Genomic DNA, 23,773 nt, shown 5'->3' on the forward strand with positions numbered 1-23,773 from the left:
TTAGCAGCATTGAGAGCTCAGAGGTAGGGGAAAACCATGTTTCTGACCACTTAAAGCACTGGTATGATCAAACACAACGCTGCTTCAGCCTCGCTCCCTCTGCCCCTTCGCTCCTCAGAAGAAACCTACCTTAGAATTGCATGAGAAGCTACGAGATAAACCACCCCTCTCCAGTGTCTGATGGGATGCCAAGTGAGATGAAAATGCACCGGTCTGAAATCGTGGCATCATTTTATTGACCAAATGAAGGCACGGTGACATGAGGAGGTGCTGAGGAGAGGGAGGGAGGAGCAGGAGGACCAGGAAGGGGAGAGAAATTGGGGTCCCATCCAGCAGAGCAGAATTCACCTACAGCTGAAGAGTTTAGTAAACCTCTGCAATGGAAATGTCAGGAGTCTGCCCTACCCCAAAGCTACTGCCCTGCACAGAGTGGCCTCCTTTCTCAGCTTTGTTCTTTAGGAAAAAGGCCACCAGAGCAAACAACAAAAAAAAAAAAAAAAGAAAGAAAGAAAAAAAAAACACCAAAAAAACAAAGCAACAACAAATCAGTCTTTGAGGCTTACGCTTTCCAGAGGTGCTTAAGGGAATCAGGAGAAGAAATCCCTGTTCCTATTACAAAAATTAATTGGCACTGAATATCAAATTCCCTGGGTGGATGGCAGCACTCATGTTTCTAACTACATGCAATCTAAAAAGCAATGAGTCCCGGCTGAAAGTCATCTCACTTGATTTGTCTGCTGCCTGGGGAGTTGTGTGCAAGCTAGAAGAACTCAGGATGTTGCTGTAGACTAAGGGAACCTATTCTCAAGCTCTTTTTAGCATATAGATCCCAGGGTTTTTGAAGGCATCTCAAGGCAGCAGGGCACATTAAACCGTAGGTATTCTGGATATACACCTATTTTGTAGAATTCCTGTAAAGCAGACATTTTGCACTGAATTTCATTGGCGTCAAAGCCATCACTTCAATGCTGAGCACAGAGACATCCTGGTGAGCACTGTAAAACATATTCTATTAAGACATGGTTTCATACCATGATCATACAAACAGAAAAGCAAAAACCACATTTGAAAGCAGGTAGCACTAATGCCTCTTGTTGGATTTGAATGCATATTAAGGCAGTTTTATTGCCTGTGGAAAATTATAAAATCTCCATTTGGTGATTACTGTGGGGACAAAATACTCAATTTCATCCAAAGCAACAAAAAAGAACTCGTAGATCACTTGGTCTTTTTTTGATTGGCTTTTGCAGTATTAAGCCTTTCCCATTTTTTAAGTATTAAAAATGCCTCTAGAAGAAAAACACTTTGTCCTGTGTTATTCACTGGCAGATTTCTGCACTAGCCCTGTGGAACTGTGTGCCAGCTCTGCAGTCAGGCTGTGCAGAGTACCTGCAGCCCAGCTCTGTGCTGCTCTCCTCAGCCCCAGAATTGCTGCAAGCAAAGGTCCCAGAGTAGCCCCCAGCATCTTGCCCTGCCGTGGCAATGAAGAGCAGCTGCAAAGCCTTGGCCTGCAGGCACCTATTAAATAGAGGGTGCTGAAGGCAAGGCTCATGCATCTCACTTTTGATGTGTTTTCTCCCTCCTTCCTCCCTGAAATCTAGCCAGGTAGGCACATGAGTAGGCAGGAAAACAGCAGCACTCACAGTGAGGCACTCACTGGTAAACAAGCTGCGGCTGCTCAGCTATGAACTCACAACCTGTTTGGTTGTTGTTTTTTTCTCCCAGTGATTTTGATGGCTCAAACTTCCATCACAGCCTTCACTGGAAACATCTGTAGGGGTAGAAGTCAAGACTTTCCGATCTGCTTTTTTCATCTCACAGCAGGATACAGGTAAGTCTGCATTACAGTGCTTAAATATTTCATGAGTTGCCCTTGTAGCCATGCTCAAGTCAAGTCAATTTCAACCTCCAAAGTATCTATTTTACTTCTGCAACCAAGTGCTTTAAAGCAGCAATCTCATTAGCTTTCTCCAGCTCCCCTGAATTCCTATTAAATACACACGACCATAGGGAAGAAGCTAGAGCTCAGATCTCCCTGTTGAGGGTAGATTTCAAATGGAATACTAGAGTCATGCATTGCAGGCAGGTGCAAGTGCAGATTGACACGCACAGAAATACTGCCATTATGAAACTGCTGCTGCTGTGAAAGCCTTATCCTGCAAGCTGCTGAACACCCCCAGTGCCACAGAAGCCAGTGGTTGTGGAAGGCATTTTGTATCTGGAAGGACTCAGATGCAAGACCAACTTCGTCTGAGTTTGTGAATTCAATTTTCCAAGTGTGCAGTGCTGTCCAGATTTTGCTTCTCCTGTTATAGCAGAGGAAATTGTTGTAACAAAGACAGAGCTACAGCAAAGTTGAATGGTCCTGTAAGTGTGTCTCCATCTGTTCTGTAAAGAGACTGCACTCCCCTCTGGAGCTACCAAAGCAATTGCAAAGTTATCAGAGCAATTCTGAAGCTGAGAATTGGTCCCCAGTGAAGGTAGGAACAAAATTTAGTTTTGAGCATAAAATTTCCTTCCAAAAATGCTGGGAACTCTCCATAGCTTCCCCATAGGTATAAATCAAAGGTCTGTAATGGCTTCAGAGTTATGTCAGGAGGCAGCAGCTTGGGTTCAGGGTTAGTGCATATGTCCACAAGGCTTCATCAGAAACACAGCCTTCTCTAAAAAGCATAATGAGAATGTGGCCTTCAAACTGTGGTAGGTGCTCACCAATCAGCAGTGTGTGCAGAAGATGGTGTCCAATTTGGACCCACACTCTGCCCTGTCTTTGTACTATGTACTTTGTACTATGAAGCCCCACCAAAAGAAAACTGCAGAGCACAGCAAGGCTTATAGCCTGCTCTCAGTGATCCCGTGAGGAATTTACCCACCAAGGTTTTCACTTGTGAAATGAAGTCAGCTGTTCCTCTCAGCCTCCAGTCTTTGTGAGCTTGGAGCAGCTCTGAAGAGAGCAGGAACAGGAGGGCACCCTCAGCACCTCTTCCTAGCACAAGGCACTACAAGCCTGTTGGCATCCCGAGGACCTGCCCTCACCCAGCTGTGGACAGGCAGACAGGGCTGGGGGGGACACAGGAAGGATCTGCAGGGGGAGGTGGTGCAGGGAGCCTGTGTCAGGTGAGAGGCATTACATGCTAACAGCAAGAGAACCAGCAAAGCAGTCCCATTTAGACACAGCTTCGTGTGGCTGCTGTCTCTTCAAATCTCCTTTTCTTCACAGGAGCAATCACTTTGCTCACTGCAATTTTCCCAGACATACACAGACACAGAGTGTGGATGCAGTCCCCTGCTTGTCACCGAGAAGTGTAGGCTCAGGACAGGGGCAGGGAGCATGGCTGCCCAGCCTTAAACTCTGCTTCTCTGGCCAATATGGATGCAACTGCCTTGGTTCCTCCAGCACAATGATCTTAGGTCTACCCAGTGATGATTGTGAAGTGTTGTCTTTGCAAGTCTGATCCTGATGAGAGAAGTCTCATTATTTTCCCGCTGTCTCTCATAGATAGCAGTAGAAAGAAGAACAGCAAACTCCTAAGCAGTCCTTCTGGGGAGATGAAACCTTTGAAGTCATCAACAACACAGGCAGCAGGTACCCTTGTGCTGAACGAACAACTTATTTTCCCCTGCTAATGGACACAGCAGGTTGGGAAAACACAGAACCATTTCCCATGAATTTTCAAGTTGGTACATAACTTTCTGTGGACATCTGAGAAACTTACAAATTAAAATCTCTGCAGAAAGAAAAAAATAAAAAAAGCACAGCTTCCCAGTGCTTTCACTGGTATCTCCTGGAGCAGGAGATAGTAGCATCTTGAAAATCCAATCTCCCATTTAGAAAAGACCCTCTTCGTGTTTAATCTCTGGGGAGCAAAAAGGAGCAGAACTGCTGCAAAACAGGCAGTGGTGGTGGGCATCCTCCAGGACAGGGACTGGGGCACTGGGTTGGGCCAGGAGCCCATTGGGTCCTGTGTCCCCTTGCTGCAGGAGCTGCATGGGGCAGGGCAGCAAGCAGCCAGCAGTGACGTTTGTGACCTGAGTGCCCAAAAGGCATGGTCCATCCTGGTGTGACACCCTGGGCAGCTCAGGGCACCAGTGTGCAGCACTCCCTGCTGTTTGTGCGTGATGGAGATACCGTGGCTACACACACGTGTCAGACATGTCACACTGAGATGAGCAGAGTCTAGACAACTAGGAAGAGCCACATTTGTGGAATGAATGATAAAGCAGATCCACAGGTTTATTTCTCCCTGCGCTGTGGGAGAAAATTAAACTCAAAGGGGAGCGCGAAGCCTTCGCAGGTTAGAAGGACGAAGGGGGAGTTAAGACATCTGAGACTGACTCAACAAAATGCAATGAATCAAAATTACCAGTAGTTTGGCTTGTGAGAAGCCCTGCTGAGGCAGAGGGAGCGGAGAGGCAGCTCGGAGTCCTGCAGGATGTGCAGCTCTGTGGACTTTTGTGGCAGAGCCAGGCAGGCCGGCTGCCCTTCAAGCAGCATTTCTCTTCGGAAGGATTATGAAGGACTCACCTAACCACTGAGCTTCAGACAGCCAAAGCTGTCTGCCCCTTTGGAAGTCCCACTGAAGGCAAGGCACACGCCCTGTTCCCTCCTTTGTGCTTCCCAGTGCTTTCACTGGTATCTGCTAGAGCAGGAGATGGAGACGGCAGGCTTTGGGGCACAGGAAGAGCAAGCCAAATTCATTTCAGCCATAGACTGCAACAGCAACAGGACTTCCAGATGGGAGATGTTAAAGCAATACAGGCAGAAGGCAGGACTGGAAAAAACTAATTGCTAACAACACAGGTTGAGCTGGAAAGAGGACGAAGACAAGGGCATTTCTTTGGGCACACCCTCCTTTTCAGATTGTGTCACCAGTTCTATTAAAAGTAGGAGCAGAGCACAGAGTCTAGAGCCATAATCAGAATCAAGGCAGGGATGTGATGTGAATTTGTTCTTTAGCTTTGTTTCTGCAGCCATGGGACGTGGGTTTAGGGCTAGGTTTGCAGTATGTACACAGGTCTAGAGCCAGGGGTTTGGTTCCCATCAGCAGGACGCCTGCCTGAATTCTCACATCCCAGCAAAAAAGGGACCCAACTCTCTCATCCCACCACCTGCCCTAGGATTGGGGCACAGGCCCTAAAGGAGGACCAGGGGCTGCACTTCATCCCATCATGTCCAGCATTCAACTCCACATCCCCAAGTCCCCAGGCAGTGCCACAAACCCAGCCTTGCAACTGCCATCTTAACAAGCTCGGCTCTGGCCACACTGTGGCAGCATTCCTTCGCATTTCATGCCCTGCAAAGTGCGCTGCTGGGACCAGCAAAACTGAGATCTGGGTCTCTGGTGCCCACCTGGCTCTTGAGCTGGAGCTGCTTCAAGCACCCAGGGAGTTGAGGCTGCAGATGGTCCCAGCTATGGCCGGCCAAGCAGCAGGAAAGGGCAGCGGGCTGAGTGTATGACACCTGCACTGCCAGGGAGGCCAGCGTGCCTTGCACCACGAGCTGAGGGAGCTACAAGCCTCATGCAGCTCTTTTTGTCCCCACTTGGTCTTAGGGCAGCAAATCCGAGCCCTCTGAAAGCAAAGCTCTACATTACAGCTCCTGAACAAGCCCTCTGCTGCCTCTGGTGCGGGTGCTTTGTTCCACACAAGCCTCAGTTCACAGTGCAGCAAAGTGGGGACAGGAGGACAGGATCAGCTCCTGCACCAGCCTCATGTCCCTGCCTCCAGCAAGGGCTGCAGCTGCCCAGAGCCCCTCACGCTGCACTGAAGGAGGACAAAACCTCCTGAGGGCGAGAAGGGGGGTGAGGGAAGAAGGATGCACAAGGTTGTGCTTGCTTTACCTCTCTGACAGCTCTCCTCTGCTAAAGGGACCGATTCCTTTCTGTGACAGTGCTAACGGCTCATTTGTGGGGCTGCAGTTTTGCAGCCAGGCTGAGGTGTGAGCGTGGCAGAGCCCAGAGTCACGCAGCAGCCTTGCAGCCCATCTCACCTCCAGGTCGACGAGTCGTCCTGGCAGAGACAGCTCGTGCTGCTGGCAGGTGGCACACAGCCTGCATGAGGGGACAGGCTTGCACCAAGATGCTGCACGTATTTATTTGGCAGGCAGGTCACTCCATGCTGGCGCTTGCTGCTCCCGAAGCCATGAGTGGGGTTGGGATGTGCTGTCCCAGAACTGCTCACAGCACTGCACTAGGGTGGAACTGGTGCTCTCCATGCTTCCAGGAACTCTCTGTCAACACAGCCTCCGCAGGGACCAGGTGGTGGGAGCCTTTGTAGCCCTCCAAGTTCTGCTTTCCCATATGGAGGTGCTCCTGCACCCGGGGTTGGAGCTGCTTCTCTTCCCTCCTTGTGGCTTTCCAGTCTCACCTGGGAGAGGGTTCAAGCGTTCACATTGCAAAGCTCAAGGATGCAGCTGAATCTCTGCCCCCAGCATCACAGCTGCAGATTGCACATCTCTTGCAAAGCCTTTCGGAGGACAGCCAGGCGAAGCAGCACTCGTTGCTACAAGTTTCTCCCTAGCACAGACATCAGCCTGTGTGTTCAGTGCTTGCTCTTCAGCAGGAAGACTTTCATGCCAGCAGAAGTGGGGACTGAGCAAAAGGAGAGACTTAGGGGGAACGGGGAGCAGAGAAGGAGGCAAACAGCGCAGAGTGCATTTAGGAGAAACTACGATATGTGAACTGCAGACGTCCTGCCTTCTGGCTCGATACAGATGCGTTTGCACCCAGGCTGGGTGGGGATGACCAAAGTTCACAGGCACAAGGACATGGCACATTGACTTCCCCCAGCCGTGGGCTCGTGCCCAGGCCTGAACAAGCCCAAAAGAAAGCAAAGAAAATGCCAGGATTCAGCCAAGCCCCAAGCTTGGGGCTGAGGGAACGGCCCCCAGATCCCATAAAGCAGCAAGAGCCAGCCAGCACCCAGCCCCTGCCACTCTGCTTGCCCCCAAAACACTAAAACGCAAATGGTCACAAAAATGATAATTTCATGCAGCTGCAAAATGCCCTCGTGAGAGGATGGAGAAACGGGAAGTTCTGTTAAGAGCCACTGCGAATTATGAAGCCATCATACTTCAATGGGGAGATCAGGAGAAGGGAAAGGGGATGAAAAGAAACCACCACAGGACAAGAGAGAGAGCAAGAGAAAGAGGAAGAAAAGGCAATAAAAATTATCATCATCATCATCATCATGACACAACAACAGGACAAGAGACAGAGCGCTTTCCATGGGCAGTTCCCCGGAAAAGGAGCCACTGTGTCCGTGAAATACAAAACCCAGTGCCCTCGGCAGGAGTGGGCAGCAGGTGCCAGGACTGGTTGGGCATCCCTTGGGGCGAAGGGTCCAGTTAGGAGCAGAAAACCCTGCAAGGGAAAGGGCAGAAAGGGCTCAGAGGAAGCAGCTGAGCACCCTGCTGGGTAATGTGGCCCTAATGCGGGATGAGTAGAGCTGATGCAGAGCAAAGCCGTTCCGGAGCATTGTCCTCTGCTTCCAGGAGGGCAGGGTGGGCTCCTCAGGGGTCTCTTTGGAAACCAGAGTACTGTGCTCTCCTGTGTACCTCCCCACAGGGCATCTGGCAGTACAGCCAGGGAAAGGCAGTGATCTTCCCATACGACCCTCCAGAGGACTGCTTACTGTTGCAGATATGCACAGAGCCGTGGCAGCTGGGTGAGGTGGGCACTCGTTAACCCTCCCTACAGATGGGAACTGGCAGCTCTCCTTACACAGTGCAGACCCTGGTGTGTGCAGTGCATTGGAGCAAAATTCCTCCCAAGTACCACAGAAGTTGGGAAGCCAGGACTGCATGCCAGGACAAAAGCCAGGATGAGGAGTGAGATCCGTGCACATCCCTCATCCTAAATAATCCTGCTCACTAAGGGAAGAGTCCCTCAGCACAGAGCTGAGCGCATGGCAGGATGTGACAGAGCACAGATACCTCATGGCACCAATTCTTACTTCTTTTGCTTGTTTTCTCCAGAGAGGGAAGACAGAAAAGCCTCCAGATCTTTCCCAATTGGAGCTCCAACATGGGTACCCCCCAACATGGTAGCAGCTGCCTGCACTCTCTCTGCTATCTCAGAGAGATGGCCATGCAGCAGTCTCTGCAACACATGCAGAAGTGAAATGTCTTTTTTCCAGCCACTCTTTAGGGCTAGAGATGTGCAGAAGTTAAAAGTTCCTTTCCCATCCCACAGCCCACACACTTGGTGACCAGAGCAGGGGTTAAAATAAACATGTCAACTCACTCATCTGTATCTTTTTTGCTCTCCTCAATGAATGCAATAGACTCGGATCTAAGGCGGTTAGTCACTTCGTACGTGCGCAGGGTGACTCCAAAAATATCCTCGTGGTACCGGCTGTCATCCTGAGAGTGAGGATGGGAGAGGAACAGAGGAGAAAGAGGAAGGTTTACAAATAGTTGGTGCTGCTGTGTCACAGAAGGCTGCGGGGCGGTGGGCAGGTCCCCAGTACACACCAGGTGTTGTGGGGCCAGTGACAAGAGCTGAAGGGGCAGGGAGGGCAGAGGGGCAGAGACACAACCTTCCCAAGGTCATGCTGCATCGGGCAGCCCTGATGTGGGAGAGACAAGCAGGGGACCCGCAGCTTGTCCTTTTACCTTGCTGCAGTGACAGAGGGACAGCGGGCACTCAGTGTAGTGAATGGACCCAACAAGATTGCCCGGAAGATCTCATGGGGAGGAGCTGCTCATCACCTCAGTGCTTCCCCTTTGCAGGACAAGGCACCAGGTGCAGTGCCCGGGGCAGGATCTTGTGCAGGGCATGGACACCACTCACCCGCAGCTTGCTGATGAAAGTGCCTGCCTCCTCCACTGACAGCTGGCCCTGCTGCTTCACGATGCGCTGAACGGTCTTGAGGACGTCCCCAGCCATGGTGACATCCCCACAGACGTAGATGTGGCCTCCCTGCTCCTTCAGTGCTTTGTACACCGTTTGGGCCAGCTGCTCCTGTAACACGTCCTGCACGTATTTCTGTAAGAGGGGGGAGCAGAGTTAATTTCAGCTTCTTGATCCCCTCCACCCGCATGCTCTGGGCAGCTCTGGAAGCCCCAGCTGCCTCCAGTGCCTCTTGTGGAGAGCAAACCTGTGCCTTGCTGCACCCCTAAAAGAGGTAGAAAGGAGACGGGTGAGCAGCAAAGCTTCATTTGGCACTTTTTTTCTGCTGGTTCTGGATCGCCTTGCCGACTGACACCGTCCTGCTGCCCTTGGCATGGGGTTGCAGTGGGGAGGATGTGGTGTTCTGCTGAGGATTCCCACCCACAGCCCCAGCACCCACCAGCACCTTTGGTTTGTCCGGTTCCCGGGAGTAGGCTGTGTACAGCTCTCTGAAGACACCTTGAGTTTTAGCAAACAGCGTCTCCTCTTTGTAGATGTGATCAATCCTGGACTGCCGGCATCCAAACACCAGAACCATAGGACAGGGCTTCAGGCCTGGGGAGAGATGGGGGGAAGCTGTCAGCCTGCAGACCACCAGCATCCCTTTCTGCAAACTGCATCTACCAGCCACCCCAGCAGGCCCATGTGAGCAGCCCACCAGGGCCAAAACATCCTTAAGAAAACAACAAACCAATCCAACGCTACAGTGCATAGAACCGTAAAAACTTTGAGTTTTATAGGGAGATTGTTAGGGAGTTTGGGCTGCGTTCCAAGTCTGCAGCCCCTTCGAGGAGGTCTGGGCCAGCTCAGGGCCCCAACCAGCCCAGGGTTATGAGTGCTGCTTGGGGTGAGGAGCAGGAGGAAGAAGTGTCAGCTTACCTTTGTGCTGGATTTCAAAGAGCCGCTGCTGCCAGAAGCTCCGGAATGGGGCAATGCCGGTGCCGGGGCCAATGAGGATGCAGGGCACCTGGGGGTCCTGGGGCAGGTGGAACCCAGGAGCCCTGCGTGTGTTGAAGACATCAGTTAAAGCCAGGCATGATGCTTCCTGCCTTGCCTCTGCTAGCTGAAACATTGTTCGGAGAAGCAGGGATTGAAATCCCCAAAAGTGACATTTTAGTGCAGAAGAGAGCATGCAAGAGGGACCCATGCGTTCACAAAGCCAGCCCTGCTTTCTCCGCTCCCTTGGTGCTTTGCAAAGAAGGACCAGGGGGAAAGAGCTTCTTCTGCAAGGGTCTTCCTTCACCCTCTTCTCCCATCCTTCACCCCCTGCCTGGGTCACTCACCCTCTTACAAAGCAGGGCACAACCTCGTCACTCTGGATCCTATTGAGCCAGGAGGAGCAGACTCCGTGATGGATGGGGCCTTCTCCGTCTAGGAGGAAAGAGAAGGGCTGCACTTAGCATACCAGCCAGTACTGAAGTCTCTTTCCTTTCTGAAATTCTCCCTGCTACGTCTCCTCCTGCACCCAGAAACCCACTGCCCGTCAGAATCTCTGATCCATCCCCATGAGTTTGGGAGGGGGTTGGCACTTGCATCCCAGTCTCCCCCAGGAGTCAGACCTGGAATAGCTGGATTTTCATGATACCTTGGAAGCCCTCAGTTTTGTCCTTGGCAGCCCAAAGTGAATGGCCAGCATATTCTCCCATGTTCAGTGGTGGCATCAATGGTCTCTACCCATGCACACCACAAACAGGGCTGCTCAGAGCCATCACTGGTACCAAAATCTGGCTGTTAGTTGCTGCGTGGACTTTGGTATGGGCAATGGAATAGTCCCACATGGAGCAAAGAGTTACTGGTTGGTCTGGGCCAAGTCTGCCAGGCTGCCCTTAGGTGGATGGCCCTGCTCTGTGCCATGTGACAGCAGTATCACAGGCTGAAGGCATCTAACTGCTGCAGCAGGTAGAAAGGCTTTTACATAACATCTCTCAGTCAAAGCCCGTATGGATTTGCCCATGTGCTAATGTTTTTTCCCTATTCCCCACTCCAAGCCCACCTCCTCTGCCCCCTGCCTGAGCCTGGTACCTCTAGTGCGGTAGGAGACCACGGCCACGGTGAGATGGACCTCTCCAGGGTACATCTCCGGGGAGGAGCTGATGGAGTAGTAGCGGGGCTGCAGCAGGGGCAGCTGTGTGAGCAGCAGTGTGGAGGGCATCTGCACCGAGGGGAACTCCTCCAGCACTTCCACCACCGTGGGGTTCTTGGACCACTTCCACTCCTCATACTCCTGCAAGCCCTGCAGCCAGGTTGAGAGGAAGGGAGGGCTGCAGCATCGGCCTCTGTGTGCCCAGAAATTTATTTTATCTGGAGCTGAAGGACTGAGCAACTAAACAAGGTGATGCTGAAGAGGAAGGTCTGCACCCTGGGGTGTCATTAATCAATATTGGGACTGCCACATGTAAAAGTGAAGGAAGTCTGCTCCAGAAGTGAAACAACCCCTGCGAGCCCCTGCAACTGGGATTTGAGTTTTTACCTTGCTAAGGACCTGCAGACGTTTCTTCTCCTTGTCACTGGTGGCCAACAAAGCAAACTGCTGCAGCAGCAGCGGGGTGGGAGGGGTGGTGATGTCCAGATAGTATTTAAAAGCCTGGAAGATGGTGCATGGTGGGATGCGGTTCTCATCTGTCCAGTTACTGATGACGCCTGCCAGGAGGGAATCCAGCACAACCATGGGTCAGCTGAGCTGCACGGGTCAGCGGAGCCAGGGGGGGATAAATCCTTGCTTTCATTCCCCCCTGCTCAGCTCTGAGACAGTGAGTGATGAAGAGCCAGAAAGAAGTGTCAGAGATATCTTCGTGCTACAAGTGAGATGCTGTGCCATGAGTACAAATACGGAATCTGATACTCCAGCACCTTCAGCTTTGGTCACTCTGAGTGCATGCTATTTTCCACCTCCTCTCACACCATGCATGGCAGTAGGGCATTGGGCTCATTCCCAGAATATTGGAGTGGTCCATCAAGATGTGATAGCTCATCTCTCCAATCCCAGGCACTGCTCCTTCTATAAGAATATTAGCACCTTTAGCATATTTGCCTTGGTCTGGAGAACAAGGAAACCTCTTCTCTATGGTCCCTGCTCAGCCTTCAAACCCTTTCTTTGCCCCATTAAGAAAGAGGGAGGAATGGCTCTGGGCAGCAGAAGATGGAAGGAGGTGTTCCCAATCCCGATAAATGCAATGAGATGGGAAAATTCCTCCTTGAGGCTAACCCTAACCCTAACCTGTACCTCCCCGAGGAGCTACAAGGACCATCGTAGGGGATGAGTAGGGGGAGAGTCCACCTCCATGTAGGGACTAGGGATGTGCTCACCTAGAGCTGTGCTCCTCTCCTCCAGGAGCTCCACCTTCACCAGCTGGTTGGCCGGAGGAGCATCCTCAAGCCTGTCAATCAGGGCATTGACCAGGTCCTCGTGGTTCCCTGGAAAGACACCCAAGTGGTCCCCAGGCAGGTACTGCAGCTCCTGGTGGCCATTGGTGTGGAGACGCAGGAAAATGGTTGAGCGACTGCAGAGAAGGGAGAGAAAGCAGGATGGTGTTTGGGGGAGAACAACAGAGAGCTGCTGAGTGACATCCTTGACAGATGTGATGCTGGGCACCATAGCAACCTGCCTTCAGAGAATCATAGAATGACTGGGTTGGGTGGGACACTAAAGATCATCCAACCCAACCCTGCCCTGGGATGATTGCCCTCACCAGCTCAGTCTGCCTAGGGCCCCATCCGTGTCCTGGAGCACCACCAGGGTTGTGAACCCCCACAGCTCTGGGTCAGCCTGTTCCATTCTCAGACAGGAGACTACATGATGGCTGAGATTTCACCACAGAGGAAAGCAGAACATACCCTTTCCCTGGCTCACACAGCCATGATTTGCACAAATGTAGTGTCAAAACATGACATTTGGGGTCAGGGATGCATGCAGCACCACATGTACAGGTGCTTGGATGCCCTGTGAGAGCATTTGGTTCCAGCAATCCTGGGATGCTCACATTTCTTACCTGGACTTAGGGCTCTGCAGGTTTTGGCGTGTGATCAGTCGGGCTGCATAGACACGCTTTTTGTGGATGCTGTACAGCCCTGCAGAGGAGAAGAGCCCATGAAAAGACACAGCAGAGCATCGGAGCCTTGGGGGGGACGCAGCACGTGTCCCTTCTGCGAAGGACCAGGGAGGGCTCAGCCACCACCTGCACAAGGTGTGGGGACAGGACCTGGCTGCCGGTGCCAGCAGCAAGGTGGCTGAATTGGGAAGCGCCAGGGCAGTGCGGCAGAGCATCAGCTGCAGGAGCCATGCTGAGGGGCCAGGTGTCGGTGGGCTGGCCCTGCCGTTGCACCGCAATGCTCGGATGAGCGGCATTTGGACAAGGCCAGCTTGGAAAGTTCCCAGGTTTCCAGCTCTGTGCTTCACAAAAAGGGGTCAGGAGGAGTGAGAGAAGCTCAGAGCTCAACATCTCTGTTGCAAAAAAACAGGCAAGGAACAATCAAAGGGGCCTGAGGTCATCACAAATTCATCCTTGGGTGTTTGAGGGTGTCCTGCTTTCAGCTGAGACAGAGCTGATTTTCTTCGTAGTATCTGGTATGATTCTATATTTTGGATTTAGGGGAAAGCAACATCGATGTAGTTGTTGCAGAGCAGTGCTGCACAGAGCCAAGGATGTTTCAGCTTCTCACACTGCCCTGCCAGCGAGGGGCTGGGGGACAAAGGAGATGGGTTGGGATAGAACTGGGACAGCTGACCCAAACTGGCCAAAGGGAGATTCCATACCATATGACATCATGTGAAAAACTATGTAATGGAGGGGAGTTGGCCAGGGGAGCAGCCACTGCTCAGGGACTGGCTGAGTATCAGTCGGCAGGTGGTGAGCAATTATTTTGTGCATCACTATGCCAGGTTAAACCACAACAGGTTGGGAAGAAAGTAAGACTGAAACAGTGGGAATGTAACATAGGAAGACAGGGAATGAGTAAAAAGCTTTGGTCCTTTGCTCCCACTGCTCCCAGTACATCTCCCCCTCTGCCTGCCCCAGATCCCCTGGGTCACCCCATCTTTGCACCTTGTGTGAGCTCCGGGGCCTCAGCCACATAGGTGAGACGGAACTTGCTCCTCTTCCAGCTCCGGTCATTGCTGATGAGGGAGTTGTTGGCCTTCTCGATGTTGACATCATCTCCCACGCAGAAGACATCACACGCTGCCTACAGCACGCACCAGGCTCTCAGCAGCCCTCCTGCCTCCTGCAGTGCCCTACTGAGCCCCAAGAGCCCCTTGACCCACCCCGACCACAGATGACACATGGGGATGGAGGTCTTAGAGGTGTAGGGCTGTACCAGTGGCTGTGAGCATAGAATCATTTGAGTTGGAAGGGACTCTTAAAGGCCATCTGGTCCAACTCCTCTGCAATGAACAGGGATACCCACAGCTCCACCAGGATGTTCAGAGCCCTGTCCAGCCTGATCTTGGGCTATCCACCACCTCTCTGGGCAACGTGTGCCACTGCCTCACCACCTTGACTGTAAAAAAAATTTCCCTTATATCCAGTCTAAATCTCCCCTTTTTTAGTCTGGAACCATTTCCCCTTGTCCCATTACAACAGACTCTGCTAAAGAGACTGGCATGAGTTGGGGCGCCCTCTCCACGAAACGTCTAAGTTTGGAGAATCTCAATATTGATGACCTATGTCCCTCTTGGGCTTCCAAATGTAGGGAAGGAGAGAAGGCTTCAATCCAGCTCTAAGCATCGGCTGTGCAAATACTGGCCCCGTGCACTTCACCTCACTGGAGCACCAGGGAGGCAGGTTACCTTGAAGACTTTCTTGGCCCAGGTGCGGAAGGACTCCTCCTGCCCACAGAGCTCGTCCCCCTCTCCCATGCGCAGGATCCGCTCCCCACCCAGCTCCTCCAGCAAGGTATCCACTGCCCGTGCGAAGGCACAGAAGTGGGGGTATGCCCGTGAACCCAGCCCAAACACAGAGAACCTGCAGAGAGAGGACACGGCTGTGGCTGCAGCATGGGGACAGTGGCATCTACCCATCCTGCTCCCAGGGACATGCAGGACTCACCACCTCCCTCCCCATTCTGTTTACCTGACATTAGCTAGGGGTCCTGTACTTTCAAAGTTGTCCCTGGAGTCAGGGCCATCACTTGAGGACTTCCGTGCATCCGAGTAGGAGGAGACACTGTTGAAACGGACCTTGTAGCTCCTGTAAAGAGCAATGGCAGAGAGTGTTGCAGTGGTGACAGGTCTGACAAATCCCATTGCTTGAATAGAACTGGGCTCCAGAGGGGACAAAAGCAGAGCAGGCTGAAGCTTGACGCTCAACGTTTCATGAGCATGTAGTAGAAAAATGCCTACCCTGCTAAAAGTGAGACAGCACCCCATACAATGCATATCTCCAGCTAGAACTACTCTTTGTCCAGGGAAGTGGTGGGGACACCACCTCTGGAGGTGTTCAAGAATCATACAACCATAGAATAGTGAAATCACTGAGGTTGGAAAAGACCTCTAAGACCTCCAAGTTCAACAGTTGACCCATCCCCATCATGCCCTCTAAGCTATGTCCCTCAGTGCTACACCTGCAAGTTTTTAGGGACACGGTTTGTGGACATGGACCAGCTGAACCATTAGACTTGGTGGTCTTAGAGGTCTTTTCCAACCTTAGTGATTCCACAGTTCTATGATTCTGTGCTCCATTGGGTCCTCTGGTCACCTCCCATGAGCTGACCCATGCGCTGGCCACCATGTTGCCACCAACCATGTGGAGCTGACAAAGCCTTGGCTTTACCTGCCCTTCCCTGGACGTGCACAAGGTCAGGCACGTGCCTGAGCAAGCATTCTGAAGGTTTTTCCATTCATAGGAAGTGAAAAAAGGGGAGTGAGAGAGGAGGGGACGAGGAGGGGGAAGGGGAGCGCAGAAAAAAATCTGACAACAGCAGAAGTATTTCTGAATTGAACCATCTTCAGAAATTGCTCTACACAAGAGTTTCTAAATATACTGCCTGAACAACGAAACAGTAGTGTGGGGATGAGTCACAGCAGACCTCCGGCGCCCGGCACGCCACGCAGAGGAGACAACCCCAAGGAAAATAACGCTGGGTCGCAAAGCGCTGCTCCAGCTGTGCTCCACCACCGCCTGCTTTCTGCCCAGACCTCTTCTGCCCTGTTCCTCGTGCTCACCTGTTTTGCTCCAGATGGATGGAGTCACTTTTCTGCCCTGCCCCTGGGTCTTGTCCCCATCTGGGGTTATGTGATGGTTTGGATGGGCATGAAACCCCAATTCCCCATCTGGGTGCAGGTCTGGGCATGGCTCAGAGGGCCCTGATCTCTGCTGGGAGCTCTCAGCATCCCCTGCATGGAGCTGGGAGCTCAAGGAACTGCTTCCCCCACCCCTTCCCACAGACACAAGTCTGCCGCTGCCCCTGCATGCTCTCCTTCTCTGCCTTTCCTCATTGCAAAAGCTTTTTTTCGTGCTTAACGTCAGCATCTCCTGCCATCCGGAGCCATGACCCCTTGGCCCATTCTGGGGGGGGCATCAGGAGTAATTTATTCCTCTGCAGTCACCTTTCCCGTATGTGAAATCTGCTACCACGCTGCATTTCTCTCTCCTCCAGATGAAATAGCTCTCACCTTTTAATCTGCCCTCATGGGTGACTGTTTGCAGGGCTCTGACCACCTCTGCTGTCAGATAACCCAGCCACAGGCTGTTCCGGCTGTCAGAACCTCCTGCCAGTCCCTTAAATTTTGTTTAGAGCTGACTGGGACAACCAACAGAAGCTTTCATCCTCCTGGAAGCTGCTTGGCTTGCTGCCTTCACCTAGCCCCATGCTGCACCAACACAGCCCTAAAGAGAGATTTCCTAGACCCCAACCACAAGCTGGAACTTGTAGGCATGCTGACCCTGTGCTCTGTCCTCCCTGCTACCTTCCCCTGCTCCTTCCCATTTCTCCAGGCACATCCAATGCCCCGGACTGATTTCCCACTCTGTTCTAGAAGGAGGAAAATGGAGGGAGAAGAGAGGGATTTGGGGTGCTCTTACTTTCTCTCCTCCAGGTTGGAGTTAGGATTCTTCATCTCCATGAGGGCACAGCCAAATTTCTACAGAGAAGATAAAGGAAAAAGATCATCAACTTTTCCAGTCCCTGTGCAGGACACAAAGCAGCGACTTGGGCTGCATCTTCACCCTCTGCCTGCCATTCTAAGCAGGTGTACTGCTGTTGTATGGGGTGTATGAGGTCATGGCACTCTGGCAAATGGGCTGGTGGCAGTTACGGTGGCATCAGTTGTATGGGATGAATTTAACAACAAGATTGGCTACATCTCACTGGGGAATGCACAGGTATTTCTATTTGGAGGGGACTTAGGCACAGAACTGCTACTGCACAGCACCCAGAGCTTTTGAGGGCTGTCTGAGGGCAGGATGAGCTCACAGAAAGTGACCCTGCCCATGTCCTCCTGGATTTCCAGACTTGCACTGTACTACCTCTCCATTTTCGGGTGGGTCTCCATTGCCAAAGGTGCTTGTGACCACCAGGACCATGGTTTCATGCTCTAGGTGCACGATGTCGTACTCGTCCATGGACATCACCTGGGAGCAACAGAGCTATTAGCAGGAGCTCCAAAGCTGCTGTGATTGCACCACCAACCCCTGGGCCAGGGGCTGGCACTCACCTTAGCATCAAAGGCATGCTTGAAGATTTCACACAGGGTTTTTGCATAGACCTGTGACTTCCCCGTCTCTGTAGCATACAGGATGGTTGCTTTGACCCTCTTGGCCATGGCCTGTCCCATCAGCTTGGCTGAGAACTTCACAGCTCTGAGAAGCAAGAGTAAATCCTGGTGAGGGAGCATGTTGCCTTGTCGGCACCTCTAGCCCAAGCTGTTCACACCACATTATTTCTTATTAACAAGCAACCTGCCTTAAGAAACACAGCAACTTTATTCTGTGCCAAGTGGGAGCTATGGAAGAGCTTTGAGCAATGATCTGCAGCATTGGGATGGGCAATGCTAGCTGAAGGATGGGGGGGCTTTTTGTGAGGGATGGAGAAGCAGAAGATTCAGGGACAGCAGTAGGAAGATAACCTCAAAGGGAGCAGCTGGAAAGCAAGCAAGCAGTGCCCAAGCTATGGAGGAGCATCTCTCCATGTCTCTAAATGCCACCTGGCTGGGGGATGTGCACTCGCCCAGCAGAAGCACCCGAGCTCCACACAGCCCCAAGCCACGGAGATGGTCAGAGCTGTCTGCAGTCCCTTTGCTTTGTGCTCCACCAATGCCATGACCTCAGTGGAGCAGCCCTCCGAGGCCACACACTTGTCCCTGTGTTGGCAGAGCTGTGTCTCGCCGGCCGCCTTCTGTGGCTGCATCGTGACTGGGTACGTTTGCTCTGGTTTTCCCTGCGGGCTCAGCTCTGACAGCAGGACAGAGGAGCCGGAGAGGTCACAGCATTGCCAGTCCTGGTGGGGTGATGCAGCACTAGGAACGCTGGCTCCATGTTTCTGCATTACAGGGACAGGGGAGAATGCCGTGGGAAAGTGTGGGGCTGCAGACTGGGGCACTGAGCTTGGTGTGTTATTGTAGGGCCACTCATAATCACTGAGTTTGGGTGGCGGGGCTGGGGCTGCCGTTTGTTCAACCGCTTAGCTCCAATCCAGGCAGTATTAATGGTGAATTGCAAAGATAATTCTTTCTCACCCTGTCCTCCCCCCCGCATTGGGAACAATGGAGAAGATTTTTTTTCAAATTACCTGCCACGCTCACATTTTTATAAAATCATTTATCAGCGGTACACACACAAATAAAAGCTTTGCTCCTCCTGACTCAATGGCTCAATTAATCTCCTGCTCCCCCGGCAGCCCCGGGCTGCAGCCCAGGCCCAGGCACCAGTGTCAGCCCCAGGAGTGCATTCATCAGCTGCTGATCATGGTTATGGATGCGCCATGGAGAACAGCTCCCGGGAGGCGACAGATGAAGAGTGGGAACAAACTGACAGCGGAGGCACGGCAAAGCAAGGTGTGGGGAGAACAACATGAGGCCACCTGGCAGCCTGGCCACGGGCACCGGGGCAGCCCCAGCCTTGATGGCCCGCAGGGAAGCGTTTGGATCAGGATCAGCCAAGGCATCCAAAGGATGCTTCATCACAGCACCCCCGCTGGGAGCCTTGGCAGGGGACAGGGACTTGTGTGACCCATAGCTGGGGGTCAGCCAGCCGTGGAGAGCAAATCTCAGCTTGGCCCTGAGCCGTTGCTGCCTGCAGGAAGGCTCTTCAGGAATAGGAAGTCCTACTGTGCTGCTCCTTGCAATGGGGTCGTTCAGAGTTCTGGACTTGTGCTGGAGACAAGTGCTCCTTGAGTAGTTAGTAGTGGGAGAAATATGGACACAAATGGCGTTTTATTTGTGTCTGCATGGCTCAGGGAGGCTGAGGAAGGAGGAGCAGGTAATAAACTCCCAAGACATGCTAAAGCCATTCCTGAGCACTGAAGAACACCTTTACTGGAGGGCGAACCAGCTTGGGAAGAGTCTGCATGGATCACCCAGTATTCCCTTGGCCATGCCTTCTGAAGGTCTATAGGGATTCTCAAAGGGCTCCTGCTTCTCCAAGCATCCCCCTTCAGCAGCCTGGACCTGAGCTGACAGCCCCTCAGCTTGCTGCCTCAAAGCAGAACCGGCGCCAGGCAATTGCTGCCCGCTGTACTTACTTTGCCAACTTCTTAAAGCCGATGGCCCTCTTCTTGGTAGGCGTCCCATTGACTCCCTTCCAGATGTGGGTGTTCCAGGGGTCGGGCTAGGAGGGAGAAGAGCAGCAGCTGTGGGCAGTGCTCAAAGCTTGGAGAGGTGCTGTACCCACTGCATTGAGCACTGAGTTCCCCCAGTTGGAAACGGGAGGACCAGCTGGCCTCTTAACCAGCTTTATCACTTGTACAGCTCCCCAGAGACCTCAGGGGACAGAAAATTACAGTTTAATAAAACCTCGGTGGCTCCTGACAGCATCTGGCCAAGTGCCCTCCCACCTCTGGGACAAGCAGTAACCAGCCACAAGGACAGAGCAGGCAGGGCCAGGAGGGGAGAGGCAATGTGAACACGTCCTTCCCCTTCCCAGCCCACAGGTTTCTTTTTCTAAGAGGCCCTCTGGGAAGGGGAGGCAGCTGAAGCAAGGAACAAGAGCACAGAAGCTAATTCAGTGCCCTCGCAGGCGGCTGTCTGTAATCAGGGCCAGGAATCATCGGAGTTCCTGGTGGATTGCTTACAGAAATGAACAGCCTGCTCCTGTTTTCTGATTGTTCCTTGAGGGCTCTTGACTAAAGGTCACATTGTGTGAAAGCCAGCAAAGCAGAGATGGCTGGCTAATGAGAGAGCATTTGCTTAGGGCCCTTTTTTCCCATGGTCTGAAGTGTTAAATACTCCAGCAGCAGCACTGCAAGCTACTGCTCAGCCTGCTGAGACCTCAGGCAAACGGGAGGTCATTTCAACTCATTCATGGGCACTGCTGCCTGCATGGACAACTTGGTGAGGGGACTGGGTGGGATCCCTCTCATTCCTGCATCCCCCAGTTTCCAAGCCCTGGCTCCCACCCTGCTCCTGGTTATTCCTTTGGGCACACAGAAGGTACCTGGTACTCAAAGGAGGGTGTGAGGCGGTAGTTGAGCATCTCCTGGTGGAAAACTGGGGTGATGCTGCCAGACATGGGTGGCACGATCCACACCCAGTCAGCAGGACAGCCCCCACGGCAGCGGTACTCGTTCTCCATGTGCTTGATGAAGGACTCGGTGGCCGAGTGGTGGTCCACAATGGTCACTTTGTCACTCTGGTGGGGGAGTAGAAAGCAGAGCAGACAACCACAGGTTAATGCTACCCGAAGGGTGGGAGCCAAATGGAGCCATTCTCAGCAAAAGGGCTCAGGCCAAGGAGCAGAGCCTGGGGTGTGCATCAGGTGTTCCATGCAATGGATGGAAATGCTACCAGTGATTAATGCTAGCAATGGCTGAGCAGAAGTTTTCAAAGCTAAGGATGTTCATTTTGGCTTCTGAAGTCAACATTTTTTTCTAAGGTGAATCCAGGAGCCATCCAGAAAGGCTCACTGCCACGGTTCTGCAGGACAGTGGGGGTGACAAAGGGGACTGCTAACCCTGATCTTCCCAATGAGCACAGACACCAGGCAATCCTGCCCTCATCCCTTCTGAGCAGCCATGCTAGGGGACGGGTGCTCCTCCTCTTATTTGACATAGATTGAGCAAGAACCAACATGGGAAAAATAGTCTGGAGCATCATCCTGCACAGCCCCCTGGACAGCTCTCAGAACTGCTGGCACAGCTCTGACCCAGCTCCAGGAAGGGCTCCCACTCTCTGCAGTTGAGTGGCCAAGGACCAGTTTTGCTACTCAACCTTTAAGTGCAAGAGTGGGGGAATCTGGGCCTAATTTTGCCTCACCAGCAGGACAGAAGGGGTGAATCTTGCCCTTCGGGGCCCTCCCTCTGCATAAGCAAAGCTCAGGTGATGGTAGTGCTCTTTCCAACATCCAGGGCAGAGAGATTATTAAATTTCACTGCAGGCTCCTGGAACAGCTCAAAATGAGGAAGGCACAGCACAGTTTCAGCTCAGTTTTATCAACTGCTGCTGTCCTTGTGCAGGACTCTCCATACATGTCCCACCTTATCCCTGCATCCCTGCATCCCTGCAGGCCAGCCCAGGCCTGTCAAACACTGCTGTGCCCGCACCTGGAAGCTGTACAACACAGCGATGTTGATCTCCACCAGGGCCTGATCCTTCCACAGCGAGGAGGTTTTCCTCATGTCCAGGTTCATTTTCTTGGCCACTTGCTGCAAAAAAGCATGGTAGGAGGTGAGCCAAGGAGTGAGGATCTCTGCTTGGGGATAAGGACCAGGAGAGGAAGAACCCAACTGCTATCTATTGCAAGGGATGCTCAGGTGCACTGTCCCTGTGCCCCAGTGACCTCACAGCCAGAAGCATCTGGCCTGTTTGAGGAGGGATTACCTCCAGGATGTTGTAGCGGGAGTTGTCACAGTAATCCCGGACGCCGATCTCTGTGCCCATGTACCAGCCACTGAAGGGGCAGGCGGAGAACTCCAAGCCACCAATCTCAAGGAGCATGTTGGACACCGCGGGCAGACCGTACCACTTCAGGCCCAGGTCCTTAAACCACTTGAACCTGCCAGGATGCAACAGAGTCAGGCAATCAGCAACATTTGGCAGGGGGATGAAGGAGGTATCTTTGGTAGCACCCACTAGGCTAAAGGATGCATGAGCAGAACATCTCCTGGAGAAGGTGTCTACCTTATGGAAGACATTAGGGCTGCTACAGTGTGAAGTAAGTTCTGGGAGACTTCAAGCAAAGAGAAACCAGCCCTGAGACAAGAACACATGCTTTCTACCTCCAGGTCACCTCCATCTGGGAGGAAGGAAGATCTGGAAGCGGGAGTAGTCAAGCACCCAACCATGGCAAGGAGATGCAAAGATGCAAGCCAAGCACAGGAGATAGTTTGTGGTGAAACCAGAAAAGCTGAGCCCTTCTAACTTACTTGGGGTGCCGGATGGGCACTTCCAGCACGAGCTCTGGGGGGATTTCAAAGAGCTCTGGGTCGTTGCCGTTGGCTTGGAGAAGCAGAGGCAGAATATCGAAACGGCCGTACGGTGCCTTCCACCCTTGCTGAATGCAGATCTACGACCAAAACAAAAAGGGTCAGAAGTCCCTGCAGGCCATCTGCTTTTTGGGTGCTGTGAGCAGGGACTCAATCCTTAGGGTTGAGCACTGATCTCCATCCAAGTGAGCTGTGCCATGGGCTTGCCCATCACAACCAACCCATACATGGGAACATTTTTATTCCTGGAAAAATACCTAGAGGAAAACACACCAAGCACCAGAGGGGGAGTTTGATGCACACAGCAGCCCCAGAACCTTCCTGGGATGGCAGAGCCACTGTGTGTCCCCAGCAGCCCCGTGGTGCCCCATGGTGAGGATTTGGTGCCCCATGGCACTGGTACCTCTGTCAGCTCCACGTTGGCAGGGTCCCCCAGGATGGTGCCATCGGGCTGCTTGTAGCCAGCATAGCGGATGAGCTGTGCGTTCCAGATGCGGAAGTCGTGCTTGCTGTCTGTCCGCTGTGGGAAGATGGTGATGGCAGATCTGTGAGGAAGAGGCAGCACTCGTGAGCACCGAGGAAATGGCACAGTACAGCACGGGGAGCATCATCAGTTCCCCAACACCAGGTCAGACTCTCCAGCTGTACAGCAGCTGGTACGCATCCCGACGCAGAAACCATGGTGACCCAGTGGTGGCTCACCTGAGGTTCCCTTTGTTGGTGGCATATTTGATGTGATTGCAGATGTAATTGAACATCCCATGGGCTGTGGTGCAGTCTCGAGCATCAAACACCTGAAAGAGTGCAAGCAGCAGTGGTGGTGCTACAGGATGCATGCTGAGCTCCTAAGGCAGAGTCAGGCAGAAGGAACACAGCACAGGAAGACCCACAGGAGGCCACTTTGATATGTTAGGTAGCTAGAGCTCCATAATTATGTGACCCCACCCCCCCTTTATGACAGCTGGACATCTGATCCAGATGCTCCTGCTTTGGAGAGGAGATTCATCTCCTGCTCAGGCAAAAGCTTCCTCAGTGCAGTACTCTCAACCCAGCTCATCCTCTTGCAGCTCTGGTTTCTGTTCTTTCTTGTAGATCATGACTCAAGGCTGAAATTGAGAGGTCTGAAGGACACTGAGGGAGTGAGGAAAACAGAACAGAGGCTCAGCAGTAGGCTTGAAGCCAACATCATACAGAAATGGATCCCCAAGGTTCAGAATTGCTAAAAGAACCAGCCGAAGGCTGCGCTGTTGCTGAGAATTGCTCAACAACATCTGAACGATGCTTTGGGTTTCAAAGGAGCCTACCAGCTC

At 52.5% G+C, this 23,773-nt stretch overlaps 1 protein-coding gene across 4 annotated transcripts in view; it reads right to left on the reverse strand.

The window, feature by feature from the left end:
- Positions 1-3,777: 3,777 nt before the first annotated feature.
- NOS1 (nitric oxide synthase 1) overlaps positions 3,778-23,773 on the reverse strand; it is a 53,445-nt gene continuing 33,449 nt past the window's right edge. For 2 of the 4 annotated variants that reach the window (XM_090152537.1, XM_090152535.1), the window contains exons 7-29: positions 23,166-23,257; positions 22,867-23,008; positions 22,404-22,543; positions 21,859-22,033; positions 21,582-21,683; positions 20,477-20,671; positions 19,566-19,651; positions 17,542-17,686; positions 17,354-17,458; positions 16,910-16,968; positions 14,960-15,076; positions 14,677-14,851; positions 13,934-14,072; positions 12,881-12,959; positions 12,198-12,391; positions 11,362-11,531; positions 10,914-11,124; positions 10,175-10,262; positions 9,771-9,892; positions 9,298-9,446; positions 8,793-8,987; positions 8,244-8,362; positions 3,778-7,361 (exon numbers count right to left, since the gene is read on the reverse strand). In XM_090152537.1, coding sequence (XP_090008663.1) covers positions 7,346-7,361; positions 8,244-8,362; positions 8,793-8,987; positions 9,298-9,446; positions 9,771-9,892; positions 10,175-10,262; positions 10,914-11,124; positions 11,362-11,531; positions 12,198-12,391; positions 12,881-12,959; positions 13,934-14,072; positions 14,677-14,851; positions 14,960-15,076; positions 16,910-16,968; positions 17,354-17,458; positions 17,542-17,686; positions 19,566-19,651; positions 20,477-20,671; positions 21,582-21,683; positions 21,859-22,033; positions 22,404-22,543; positions 22,867-23,008; positions 23,166-23,257 — 3,015 coding nt within the window. In that variant the 3' untranslated portion in view covers positions 3,778-7,345. Of the gene's footprint in view, positions 7,362-8,239; positions 8,363-8,792; positions 8,988-9,297; positions 9,447-9,770; positions 9,893-10,174; positions 10,263-10,913; positions 11,125-11,361; positions 11,532-12,197; positions 12,392-12,880; positions 12,960-13,933; positions 14,073-14,676; positions 14,852-14,959; positions 15,077-16,909; positions 16,969-17,353; positions 17,459-17,541; positions 17,687-19,565; positions 19,652-20,476; positions 20,672-21,581; positions 21,684-21,858; positions 22,034-22,403; positions 22,544-22,866; positions 23,009-23,165; positions 23,258-23,773 lie in introns of those variants that run through there. The other 2 variants (XM_090152536.1, XM_090152538.1) reach the window with 2 other exon arrangements.

The sequence above is a fragment of the Phasianus colchicus genome, chromosome 18, assembly GCF_987193195.1.
Source record: "Phasianus colchicus chromosome 18, bPhaCol1.hap1.1, whole genome shotgun sequence".
Taxonomy (NCBI): domain Eukaryota; kingdom Metazoa; phylum Chordata; class Aves; order Galliformes; family Phasianidae; genus Phasianus; species Phasianus colchicus.